The following is a 13,759-nucleotide window of genomic DNA, read 5'->3' as shown; positions in this document are numbered from 1 at the left end:
TTTTTTTTTTTTTTTTTTTTTTTTATAGAAACAACAGAATCCTGACTTGATTTTATCAAATTTTAATTTTGAATCAATTGTATTTTTTCGATTTCTCAAATATTTTATTTCCTATGAGCATTTACTTTAGTTTTATTGAAATTAAAAATATTTTATGCATCAAAAAAAGAATATTTTAAATGAAATTATAGAAATCGATTGCAATTGCGATACTCGAATAAAATCGAATGTTGTTTTTAAAATGGCGTCTAAATGGGGGCGCTATAATCGTTTGCATCCATGCGCTTTACTAAATTGTGATCAGTAGCGCAGAAGCAAGTATCGGGAGTAGTTGGTGGGTGTTAATTTTTTTTATAACATCTTACCTCGTCGTCTAAAAGACGAGTGGCTGATACGCCAGGGAAGATACTCGCTGTTGTGCTTCCGCGTGTGCCCGAAAAATGTAATATGGCGATGGTCGCGTCGAACATGAGCGGCCACATACAAAAGCAGCTCACTAGAAGTCTTGAGCGAATCCTGGAAGAAGCACACTTAAGTGGTGAGCTCAAGCTTAGCGGTCGAAAACTTAAGGATTTTCCAAAAGTCGGAAAAACAGGCTCTAGTAAATATAATCTTCAGGATACAGTTATTGCCGGTGAGTTTTTTGACCTTTAACTATAAATCATTCTTCTTTCATTTAAATTGACATTTATACATAGATAAATATAAAATAAGAAAAATAAAAAGAATTATATCTAAAGAACATCACAAATCTTTTTGAATCAAATATTATATAATAAAAATTATTTCGAAAAAAATTTATTTTTTTCTTAATCGTAGTTTTTAAATACGTATTAGTTTGGTCGTGTTTATGTCATACTAACATATCTATATGGCGCCGAATTATTACTCTAGATAGGTATACATTATTCAGATTACAATTATATCTTTTATTCGATTACACGATTTATTTTTCATTCGATATTTCTTATAAAAACAGATTCGAAACGACTAAGTATTATTCTTGAAAGAGAAAACAAATGAACACGAATAAGAAATATCTTTTGCGAAAAGATAGTATTCTCTTCATGGTTCCTTAGTATAATGAATAACATGAAATATTTAAGCGTTACATAATACATAGAAACGATGTAAATATACAAGCAATAGCAAATAGAATAAAATATTTATATATAAATCTATTTACTTTCTCTTATTCGTTTGTATAACTTGTCAATTAATATTTACATAAATACATCACATAATCATATTATAATATATACAGAATATGAAGTGGATAACAATTTCTTATTTTGATATTTTTTTATACAAAAATAATTGATTAAAAGAATACATTATATAAAATTATGAATAAAATAAAAATTCGCATAGAGACATTATCATGACACACCCGATGTTTCCTGTTACCACGATAATCATGTATTCGACTATCGTTCATATCATCGGTACACCACGAAGGAATTACGTATACAAAAGCATAACTTTTTAGACTGTCAATATTATTGTCAATTAATCTAAGAACTTGAGTCTCATCCTGTTTAAAAAAAACTTTTGCAGAAATATAGAAACCGATCGATTCTCCGATCTCGATTCAATTCTAAATATGATTAAATGCGATTCAAATATAAAGATAACACGATTATTTGTCAAGAGTAAAAATATTATCGATAATCCTGATAACGATGGATACAGGTAGATACAGTTAATATCATGTATCAGCAGAAAGATAATTTTATCAGAAAGGATTATTCTTTTCGAGGTTAAGTTATTTCGAACTTGCATTGATCGTACGATATATTGTATATTGTACCGTATATTGTATATATATGTATACATATGTATACATATATATGTATGCTATGTTATATATTTATGTTAAATGAAAATATAATGCAACTACGCGAAGTGATCGTAAATTAACGACAATTAAAATATATCATAAATTTATAAACTATCAAAGATTATTTTAATCGATTATACTTTTTTGCGCGCGTGATCTACTATAAATTTTTTCCCGTTGATCGATTCAGATTTTTTTTTACAATAATAAAAACAGATTCCTTCAGGCAAAAATTCTATGTTTTTTAAAAAATTTCTATTAATTTTAAAATACATCACAATATAGAACATATCTATTTTTGTAAAGAAAAAATACATTCAACGCTATGAATTTTAATCAGGACTAGGTCGTGATTGTTCGCTCGTTGCGAAGGAACAAATAATCATCGTAGTGCCTCGTTGTTGCATTGCCAGGTAAATGAGATTTATCGGTTTTCGATGGTGATTTTTCATTGAACGAAGGAGACGAGGCAATTTCGATCGGTATTCCTTGATGTTCGAGCAATAATAAGACTTCAGAAAAAGAGAAATTTTATGCTATGTTACAATTTCGCCGGGAATTATTATCGAACCAAATGGCTCATGTCAGACCTTCTTACGATGAAGTATGACGATGACAGAAGGGGACGTAACTTCATTAAGGAACCCCAGGTCAGTTCACGTCGCTACAAGGGATTGGACGAACCGCGTTTCTACGTTGCACAAATCTATCTACTACGAAAAGGAAAATTACGAATTCTCGTTATATTGTACACCAACGAGTTCCAGCTTAGAGTTTCTCGTGGAATAGATCCTGTGGTCTCCATTCACCACGGAGAAACCCGTGGGTTTGATATGTCGCCTTTATCGAAGAAAGAGTCGATCTATTGTCCGTGACGCATACAAGAACCAGTAAAAGCAAACACACGACACGGTGGTCCATTCGAGGAGAAAAGAGAGAAAGGAAACGAGTTGGATGCGCGAACGGACAGGTATATAGAGACTTGGCAAGACGATTACTACTTCGAACAAATTATTTCCTCGTAGTCAATATATCGACTATTAATGACTTTACTTCACGAATTGAATGAAGTGAATTGCAGTGTACTGAAACGAGAAGGTGAAAATATGTATCATAAAGATAACAAGATAGATAGATAAATAAAGATTCTGTATCATGATACACTCATGATACAGAAAGAAAAAGCTTCTATCGATTATGTCACGATGTGACTAGCGTTTTCTTTGAAAATGACGAAAGAGAGGATAAGGGAGGCAAGATTCTTTTTTTTCTTCTTTTTTCTGCCAACTGCCTCAAGTGCCTTTGTTCAACATTTCAATCATATCATCAATTTCAATTCAACAAACTTTAAATTGTAAGATTCTAAATGGACTTGCGATTTACAGGCAACGTGCAATTACATCTAATTATTTTTCACCATTATGAATACTTATCCGAGCTCCTTGTAAAGATACGTCGATGGAGGAACATCGTAATTAATAAAAAGAAAAGAAGAATTGGAATGACTGCGTCGATCGAACAGTGGAGCGATCGGTCTTCGTCTCTCGTCAATGTTCGTTCCATTTCCCTCTTTGTTCCGCGGCGAGTTACTCGTCTCTTTTCGAGCGCGGTCGAGTTCGCGACAGGTGTCTCTCGGCCGAGAACCGGTCTAGCGAATCGAAAGCGTTTTCTTCTCGAATCGCTCGAGGCTAATTCAGTCTCGGAGACGTCGCGATGCTCGAGACGGATTCGTTCGATTAATTCGTGGCAAGGATCCATCTTGGAAAAAAGAAGAAAGTAATCAGCGTCTTCAGCGAGCGAGATTCTCGACAAAGTCTTTCGCGATGAAAAGACATCAGAGGTCTAGTCTCTATACAAAAGCCAAGCTGATGAGCGCGCTCCGAATATCGAGGAACACGTTATGACAGAAGGAAAGAAAAAGTAAAGGAGCGACGAAGGGGGAGGGCAGCCACCATGGTTATGGGAGAGTCCCATGGTATGGGCCGGTCCGAGCTAAAGATAGAGACGCACCGCAGCTGCAGAGGCAGGGGTGCCAACAGGTCGATACTCCATAACGCGTTACATCGTTTGCATCGCGATAGCGCCGGTGCTACTCGGTTATCTCGCGCTCTTGTCTCTCTGCCAAAGGAGCACTCCTCGAAGATGAAGTCTCTCGAGTGCTCGCCACCCATCCGAGGGGTGGAAAAGTCGCCTCCTCTCCCTGTTTCCGTCCATCAAACCACTACCAGTAATAAACCACTACCCGACGAGCGATCGTACTACCGGGGAACGACGATATTTCGCAACCGAAGCTTTCCAAGAATGGGCTGGCACGCGTCTCAAGAGGGACTCGCGAAACTTTGAATTCTACGACTCGCTTGACTACCAGTAAGTCGTAAAGAGGAACTGTCGGCGGCGTTTTCTTTCATGCACGCGTCGAGAACGCGTTTCAAAAACGTTTGCACGCAATTTTACACGTTTACTTTTTAAAAGAGAGATGCTTTTACTACTTGGCGCTCGATAAGTATCTCGGATAGGAAATGACAACGATGACGCGACGTGTCTTTATAAAAGGAACGTGTCGCTATATCACATGATACGTAGCCATGACTTGCATCTAAAGATCATATCGCGCACGTTTCGAGAGTACGCGATGAATGTTTCCGATATGAGCGAGTATCTCGCCTGCCCTCGAGATACGATGGCCTATTTGTTTTTTCGTTCAAGTGTCAACATAACCTTATAACAAATATTTTAAACTTATTCTTTCAACCAAAAGATTCGACGATAAATGGTCATACATTTTTTTGTCAATTCATCCCGTAAACCGTCTATTTATTCCAATATTCTTATAATTCATAGAAAAATAATTATTTACCGATATTGTCTCTTCCTTACCTTATTGGAAGAATATCAGCTCTTGTGCAAAGTCTTGGAAAATTATACGAAAAATTACGATAAAACAGAATCTCGAAGATTTTTGCAACCGTACAAATATTTACAACGATTATCGCGTTAACGTTCGTCGTTGTTAAAAAGACACATTAATTAAACACCTTGGATTAAAAGTCGAGTTCGCTAATTAGCGTTGGCGAACGCGGATAGAAGAAAGAGCGGAAGTAGTCGCGCGTAAAACCGTCAAAAGCGAAGCCAGTGTTTTTGAAAACGTGCCATTTTAAAACGGCGCTTTGCCCGTTTTGCGACACGTCGCTAATATGCACCGGGTTACGATTGTATCCACGGCATATGCGCCAGTCCCGCGCGTATCGCTCGTGCGAGTCAACGCGGTGGTTTCGTTGCCGAGTTATAATTAGCAGTATCGCAGGGCCGTCTACCGTCTACTCGCGAACCCCCACCGTATTTTTAATCGGCGATCTTTGAACGGACATCCTGCCTCGCGGCTGTTTCGCCCGAGAACACGGACGAGGTGTCATTTTATTCGTGAAGGGGTTACGCGATTCGTTGTTACGTCACCGATCCCGCGTGTCCCGTTCGGTTGCGATTCAAGAGGGATTTCATGGTCACGACCTTAGCCGACCTTAGCGACCGAGCCGATCGGATTGCCCTCCGCGTTCCGCTTCGCGTTCCACGAGTTGGTGAACTGGGTCAGCGTTGATGGAGTCGGGTGATCGGCGTGAAAAACCGCGCACCCGCGACTCTGGGAAAGAGTGGGTTGCAAGATAATCCGCGTCGAGATGAGCACCGACGAGTGCTCTGCAAACGGTACAAGGGCGAGCGATATTAGAAAATTTCACCGACTATCCGAACCGTGGTATATATCCGTGTAAAGAGCACCGTGTATCGGGTAACTCGAGCGAAAGATGTTTGCCGGGACTCCCCGTATCGATCACTTGAAAACACGAGTGCACGGCGTATATTCGTTGAAAAGCTGCTCCTAAAAAGCTTTTAAAAAAATCGGGTCAATCGTTTATCGCCTCGCTTTTTAATATACATCGGATGGCCTTTTTCGAATCCTTTAGAATCCGAAATCTCTCTTGAAGAATTAATGTATCGAATGCTCTCGTTGTCGAGTCGTCGGAAACGTTTCTAGACATGGTGCAACAACCGCAAACGCGGTAAAACGCTTAAGTCCGTTTCGATGGGAAAGGAAGATAGATACGTCGATCGACCGCGGGCTTAACTTGGCGCGGTTGTCTCGAGTCGTGTTTTGTGTCCGTCGATAAATCCTAGCCGCATTGCAGATGCGAGAAACGCGTCTTCCTTTCTTCGCCAAACGCTAAACGCCAAACGCCAAACGAATATAAGCGAATAAGTGGCAGTTTTACGCGAAATTTTTGGTCGGGTCGTGATTCGGTACGGAGGGCACGTACCTTCTTGGAAATGGGACCTTCGATGAGCATCGATAGTCGAGACAGGTAGAAGAAAGGGACGATCGCTAATTATCGTTCTAGGTAATCTCGTTTGTCAGTTTATGCACGTGTTGTTACGTGGCACGAGTTGAAATGAAACGGTACGGAATACTGTTATGGTTCGGGCTGTTATATCGTTACAGGCTAACGTTATAGATGGCTAATGAATGTAATCAAGTTATTCTTGGGTCGTCGTACGATAAGCCGTCCCAAGCTTCCATACAAGATGATCTGGCGAGGTTAACGCGTTGGATCCTTTTCAACGCGACGAATCTTTGGAAAAATGGAACGAGCATCGATCGAGCGTGATACGCGATTCATTCGACGTTAATTTTTTAACCAGAAATGACGACAAGATGATCAGAGTCGCGGCGTAAAATGGTGAAATCCACCTCCATTCGTGCGATTTAATGAAAATGACACGGTTCGTTTGAATTTTTTCTTCCGTGTCACTTCTATTCGTGGCTGTCCTACATTCCGCGGCGCTACTTTATCTCGCGTTGCTGTTCCGTCTTTCGTGAAAACGTGCGAATTTCTGCCGCGAAATTACGTTGCGCGCATTCTTGACGAACAGAGAAAAAGCATATATATATATATATATTTTTTTTTTTTTCCTCTCTTCTCATGGAAGACGCGACAACATTTATGCGGGTTCTCTTCTCGTACGACACTTCATATCTGCACCAGACGACTGGAATTTTTTTATTTTCCCCGCTTTGTTCCGCGAAACGATTTTCCACCGTTGAACGAGCGGGTAAATTTCGCGCGCGATGCTTTGTTTGCATATCACCGAGCTTTACCGGTTTTTTTCTGCTCGCGACAAGGGACTGTCTCACTCCTTTTCAAACTCGAATCTTTGAACCTGCCCCGCACGATCGGCCGCTTTTATACCTGTCGCACAGCCTTGAATCCCGCGACGCGACCCTAATCCATTTCTTTTTCGAATCTTTCCTCACCGCTTATGCCTTCCATTCGCCGCGGCCAACTGCGAGGGCTTGTCTGTCGTTTACCAACTGCTTTAATTCCTTTGATTTCGCTAATGCATCGGTTTTTCTTCGCTTTTCCACGGGAAAAGGGGAGGGAGGGAGGAAAGAAAAAAGAAAGAGGGAGCGCTCGATTCGAATACGCCGACCGCCACAACCCTAACCACGCGGTAGCCCGAAAATTACCGTTTCAAAGATCAAAGCGCTTTCTTTTTTCTATCGTCTCGACCACAAACGCCTTTCGACCATTCGTAGAATTCCTTCATTTCCATTTGGAAGGACGAAACTCCAAATGTGCAATTAGCCATTTCTATTAGGTTATTGCTTCCTAATGATCGGTTCGTTAAACGACATACGAACGAATAAATAGCGTGATGACGTTCAAACGAACGACAATACCGTAAAGGAGACGCAATAAGACGATGGAACAAAGACTGTTAAACGAGTCGAAGAGTGTTAGCTAGATTTAGCTGATTGCGTTCAGAGATCCGTGACAATGGATCACGTGAAATATAAGACGCGGAAGTTTACGATGCACTTGAAACCTGGACGCATATCAGGGATCGAAACGATAAAATCCGATAGGCCACGGAAAAGTATCATTTAAGTATCTTTCTCCGATTCCGGATGTTTGAAGTTGAAGAATCGCGAGCGTGGATAATTACTAGGTCGTCACGCGATTAAGGCTAACCGAATCTGTATCTACCAAGCTTCGTCCGTGACTTCAATTAGAAGATACCGGGTTCAGAGCCGGCCGAATAATTCGCGTGGAAACAAATCTACGAGGCTGCCGTTTCTCCTCGATCTCGTTATCCGAGAGTCTAAATTAGCCTACTCGTTAACGAGCAGTTCCAAATGCACTTTGTCTCCGAGAAATCCAAAATAAAATGGCCTGTCGTGGTATTGTGCAGGATATAGGAATAAAGTGATGACGAATAGGCAAGAGAGCGTGTTGTGCGTGGAATTTCCTATTAAGTCTTCATAGTTTTCCTATATAGTTCACAAATGGAATCGGATGCAAGACAATGTTTATTTATGATTTTCGTGCGTGAACATAGAGTCCACGATCAATTTACATTTTTATTGAATTCTTATATCTTTTTTCTTATATCTCAAAAAATCGAATTTGATTGGTAAACAGAAGAAGACGATGCAAAATGATTTCGATCTTTTGAAGTATGATTTGTAAACATTTTCGAGCGAATATTGGATTAGGATAGCCGAACTGTAAACGATAGAGAGATAAGGAATAAACAAGAGAGCGGCTTGAATATATAGTTCCGGATTGCTGGTTAAGAGGATTCCGAATTTGAATCACAAATATTTAGGTCCCCTCGTATTTTTTTCTTGCTCTTACACACTTGAGAAATCCTCATCGCGATGATATTTGGCGTAGCGCGATACGGTCGGCGAAGAAAGTGTCATCGATTCATCGTCAATGACATCGAACAAAAGATATGTCGACGAGAGAGTGCGTTCTTCGCTCTAGTCTCTAGGGGAATGATGACGAACCTGTATACACGGTCTTTGTTTCGCGGTTACGCAGCATGGTCGCGAACAAAAGGACTCTACGGTACGATCGAACCAGGCCCTTTCCAGCCATTACCATAGATCTTTCGATCATTTTCGTTCCCTATATTTCGTTGCTAATGTACTTTCTATGGACAAATAATCGTATATAACGATTTATATTGATAATCCGCGTACATCGTCCAACAACGTTCAGACGATATCATTGTTATAGACACTTGTCCACTCGATCATTATCAATTGTTCGATCATTGTCCGCTATCTTTAAAGACACAAATCTTTAAAAATGAGACATTGATAATCGGGGGGAGGGCAATCTCTTCCTTGGCTCGAAATTGTAAATGCGAAACAACCTCGAATCGTTGATAGAGATATCGTGTTTTCTAACGGAGAGACGGGAAACTGTCACCCGATAGGTGCAAACTCGTTGAAAAAAATGCTCCATTCGAGCGAAACGCGTTGGTTGCGCGGGTGTAACGCGATATTTCGACTCGTTATCGAGCGTGGTCTCGTTACACCCTGTGCACCTTTCCTCCAGGTCGCTCGGTTTTTTCTACCTCGGGTATTAGTTTTTAGGTCAAGGATGGTGGAGTCGTGCAGGCTGGAAACTCGGTTCGCGCGCTGAAAACGGGAGAGGAGGAGGCTGGGTAAACGGGAGAAGAGGAGCGAGGAGAAACACTTGAGTGGAAACGGGCTTTTCGTAGCCAGCATGAAAGAAAGCAAACGCTGCTCTTCCACGATGCGCTGCAATAATTGAAGCGCCGTCGTTGCGAGAAAGAAGGAAAAGGGAGGCAAACTCTCGTTTCAACGGACGAAAGAAGTTTTTACGCCTTCGTGAAAGCGCGCAACGAATGAATCGATTGTTCACGCTTCCGCCTTGGATTTCACGCATCGCGAGACGTTTAACGCGCGTAATAGACGATCCATTTTTCCCCCCCTCCCTCTTCTATTTACCATTTAAACTTAACAAATCTCGATAATATCCGGCTCGAAACGAAATCGAGAGAGAGAAGGAAGAGGACGCGTGCTTTGTTCGACTAACTGTGATACGTTCGTATACGGCTCGGCGTATACACACGCGTGTAAATACACGAAGGCGTGCATGCGTACCAGCACGCTCGAACACGCAGCATGCACAATGCGACGCACTGTTCGGCACGTATTGGCTGCCACGGTCAGACAGCAGGAGTATGGAAACCGGCTGCGCCCGATACTACCTTCTTTATTTTACCTTCTCTCTCTCTTGGATATTTCCCCACGTCGGAGTTTAATTCATGCAACGTTGAATCACCAACTACCAGATGCTCGACGGACTCGTCCTGCTAGTTTCGACCGGTCCCCGACCGACGACATCGCCTCTCCACGGTCCATCAAAATTCTACGAGACTTCTGACGATAATAATACGCCTCGCCTAGCATGAACCAACACGGTTTCGACGATAAATCTCTCGGAACGATCGATTCGTTTTGCAACTGCGCGTTGCCGCGTTGTCAATCGTAAACTCCGTTCGAGCTTGTTCGATTCCATCCGCCTCGAGTTCGATCGAGTATGCGAGTCGTGTTGGCACTCGCGTCCTCGCGTCGCCGGAAGTGGTGCCGGCCTCTTACAAAAGCGACCGAGGCGTACGTTCTTTCTCACCCCCTCGCCTCGCTTATTCCTTCCTACAGACTTTTCTCTCCTCGCTTTTGACGCGATCTCCTCACCAATGACACGGCAATGGCGATGGTTCAAGGGCGAAGCGACCGACCACCGTCTCCCCAGTCGTCTTGACGCGACTCCGAGACCATAATTTCCTCCCTGTCCCTTTACCCCTTACCCCGTTTTTGCTTTCTTTGTCCTCCGCCTCGTCCTTCCCCCTTTTCACCTCCTTCCTTTCCACGCGTCCTCGACGCATCTCCGTGCCGGGAATCACGGTAAGAGTCAATTAGTCTGCGCGCAAGGTGCGACCAAAAAGTTCTTCTTTCTCTCCGATCGATCGACCGGCCGACCGAGCTCGCCTAACGCCATTCGTGTCGCGAGAAAATATTCTTCTCCGCCACGTACGCTCCTATTCTCCTTCGGTATTAATTGCACATTTAGAATCGATCGTTAACCGCGTTATCGGTCGACAACGTATCTAGAGTGGAATTGAATCGATTTTGTGCGGAACACGGGCGGAACACGGCGACTCGTTAACGAACTTTTAACGTCGTTACCGATCATTAGTTCTCGAAGCATTTGCCACGTCCCGAATGATTTTATTTTCCAACAGAAAAAGCTCGGGAAGAGGGTGGCTCATGGGACACCTTGCGCTGTTCCTAGCCAACCCCCTGGACGATATCTGCCATGGGGGCGTTATCGATCGGCCAACCCTCTGTTTCCACGGTTTCACGGCGGCCCTTATGCGAGCTCTTATAACCCCATATATCCCGAGAAGGATAACTTAACATCGTTATGGTATTTTCTCTTGCGTTTTATCCCTCGTTCCTTGCCGGGGAACACGCTTCCTCCTCGTCTATCCCGACCATATTGGCCTCTGCGTGTTATTATCGATCTTGCATTATCGTGTAAGATTTCCGAGAGAATCGGTCGTCAAAGTTCTAAATGGATTTATATGCCTCTATCTATCTTGTCTTGTCCGTTTCTATCCTCGAATTGGCGCACGAGACAATTTTTCATCATGGTCGTTGACCCTACGTTTTGTATCCGTATTAGTTAGCCGAGGATTTCGTGACGCGGCACGCCCAAACAACGCCGCTACTCTCTTTCTCCGCTCCCGTGAATTTATGCAAAAGTTTATACCCGGAGAAAGAGAAATTCTTGAAAAATTAAAAAAATTTCCCAGCAATTGAAAAGTTTACAGTAAAAGGGAGGGGCAGATCCAGTTTCATTCTGTTTTTTCTTTCTTTCTTTCTTTCTTTCTTTTTTTTAATGTCAAGTCAAAGTAATAATTTTACGACGAGTCCAATTTCAATTTCCATTAAGTTTTTACGAATAGATTCGCCGCAAAGTTCTCAATCGATCGACTAATTAACTCGGGATAAAAAAGAAAACTTGCTCCATTTTTTCCTCGAGTATTATAAATTTATTCCACCAGGTCGTCGTCCTCTCTCCTCTCTGCGATTACCATGGAAATCACTAGGCGGACATTTTCCACTGGCATATACGTCCAACCCTTTATGATTGCGCGAACCGTCTTTCCGGCGTTATTGTCTTGTGCGTATGCATAAGCAAGTGGGCGCGCGGCCGTGCGATAAAAATGCAAACACTTCGATCGACGAGACTTAGTATTCCATCTATGTCATGTTATTAGCGGTCGGAGGTGTTCGGTCCGGCAGCCTGGTTAAACGTCGTTTTATTTAATTGTCTTTATCGTAAAAAAACTGGAGGCCACGCCCATCCGTTGGCGAATGACAGTATAGCAAGTTTGCACAGCGTCACGCAAATCTATCGCGTATGGTATGGTATCGATCCCTCGACTGGACCTCGACCTTGGTCCTTGGAATCGCCTGGTGCATCGACCCCTTCGTGAAACACCCTATATACGTGGCACAGTCAATTTTCGATTACGATACTTTTATTGTAATTAAGTTACAATGGCGGGTCTCTCGCTCCACAGGGGTCCTCCTCGGCTTTTGGAGATCGTTTTCCGATCGATCCCTCGTCGACGTCAGGTGCGATTTCTTTCCCGAGGGAGTTATATACGGTATCGGGAGGACAGTAAAAATTGTTTAGTTTCGTTAGCACGAGAGAGTTACGAGGATGACACAGAGACGGAATAGGGGGTTGCTATTTTCGTCGTACCATCACCAACGGGCCGACGCCCTTGCCCGACGATTATGCGATCGACCGTGTACCAATGGTTCCTCCACGCTTTACTTTCCACCCCATGGACTCGTTCCCGTTATGCTGGTGGGCGTGCACAAGGGATACGTAATAAGTCCACGTGCAAATAAGACTCGTAAATCACCGAGATCGAACGATAACGAACGGGGCGTACGGAGAAAATTCGTGTATCCTGTTGACGATCGATTGGCAATTTCCGTTCCGATCGCGTAAACTGGATAATCGAAATCCAATTTCCGAGTTATCGAAGAGAATTTCCTTGTGATTATCGTTTTATCCCGCGTGAGATTTTCTTTCTCGACGACGATACGTTTGCAGAAAATAGAAAAACGCATTTTTCGCGCATTTATTTAAATGTAAAAATTATCGGCACACACATAGGGGGTGATGCGAGCGATCGATAGACGCAGAGGGTTTGAAAAGCTGATGGCGCGAAGGAAAACGAACTGTTGGCTAACCAACTCCCGGAGGAGGAAACGAAAGCACACAAGCGGTAGTTATTGATCAGAAAGGAGGCTCGAAGCCAGTAGCAGCTGAGCCACCCTTATCCTTTTCCTACGTTTCGAGACCGTACACGCACGTGACCGTCGCACCCCATTCATAAGAACCCCCAACGAACTCGAGCACCACCCTAACCGGAGCACAGCTGTTGCTACGAGAATCCTGACGATGTCTCCCGATTAATCGAGGTTCCTCGAGAAGTATTATGTTTTTCCCGTAGCGTGGCTCTTATCAAACCGACATGCAATGAACGTCTCCTTTTGTTTCCTTCTCGTTGCAGATTTATCGAAGAACCGTTTCGCCGAATTGCCGGAAGAGGTGACGGAATTCCTGTTCCTCGAAAAGCTCCATCTCTACCACAATGCCATAAGAATAATACCGGAAACTGTGGTGATGCTACAGTCCCTCAACTACCTCGATCTTAGGTGGGTAAAGACAGGAAGTCGAGTGGCCTGGTTCACCGCGTGATGCGGGCTTAGAATTAACTTAGAACGGAGACGGTTTTGTTCGCAGTCGCAACCAATTGACTTCTCTACCTCGGGAGATATGCAGGCTACCGCTGCAAACGTTATTGGTCGCTCACAACAGATTGGCATCTCTGCCGGACGAATTGGGCAGGATGTCGGCGTTGGCCGAGCTCGATGCGGGATGCAACGAAATCACGAATCTGCCACCCCGCATGGGCGATCTTGCGCGACTTAGGTCCTTAGATTTGAGGAGCAACATGATC

At 43.1% G+C, this 13,759-nt stretch overlaps 1 protein-coding gene across 1 annotated transcript in view; it reads left to right on the top strand.

Moving 5' to 3' along the window:
• The first annotated feature begins 239 nt into the window (after positions 1–239).
• The window catches only part of LOC102676615 (leucine-rich repeat and calponin homology domain-containing protein), a 23,687-nt gene continuing 10,167 nt past the window's right edge, over positions 240–13,759 (top strand). Inside the window, 3 exon segments of the mRNA XM_006622626.2 lie at positions 240–634; positions 13,310–13,454; positions 13,543–13,759. The exon segment at positions 13,543–13,759 is cut by the window's right edge and continues 1 nt beyond it. Coding sequence (XP_006622689.1) covers positions 448–634; positions 13,310–13,454; positions 13,543–13,759 — 549 coding nt within the window. The 5' untranslated portion in view covers positions 240–447.

The sequence above is a fragment of the Apis dorsata genome, unplaced genomic scaffold, assembly GCF_000469605.1.
Source record: "Apis dorsata unplaced genomic scaffold, Apis dorsata 1.3 scaffold_734, whole genome shotgun sequence".
NCBI classification, from domain to species: Eukaryota; Metazoa; Arthropoda; class Insecta; order Hymenoptera; family Apidae; genus Apis; species Apis dorsata.
This window is presented reverse-complemented; position numbering and strand designations above follow the sequence as displayed.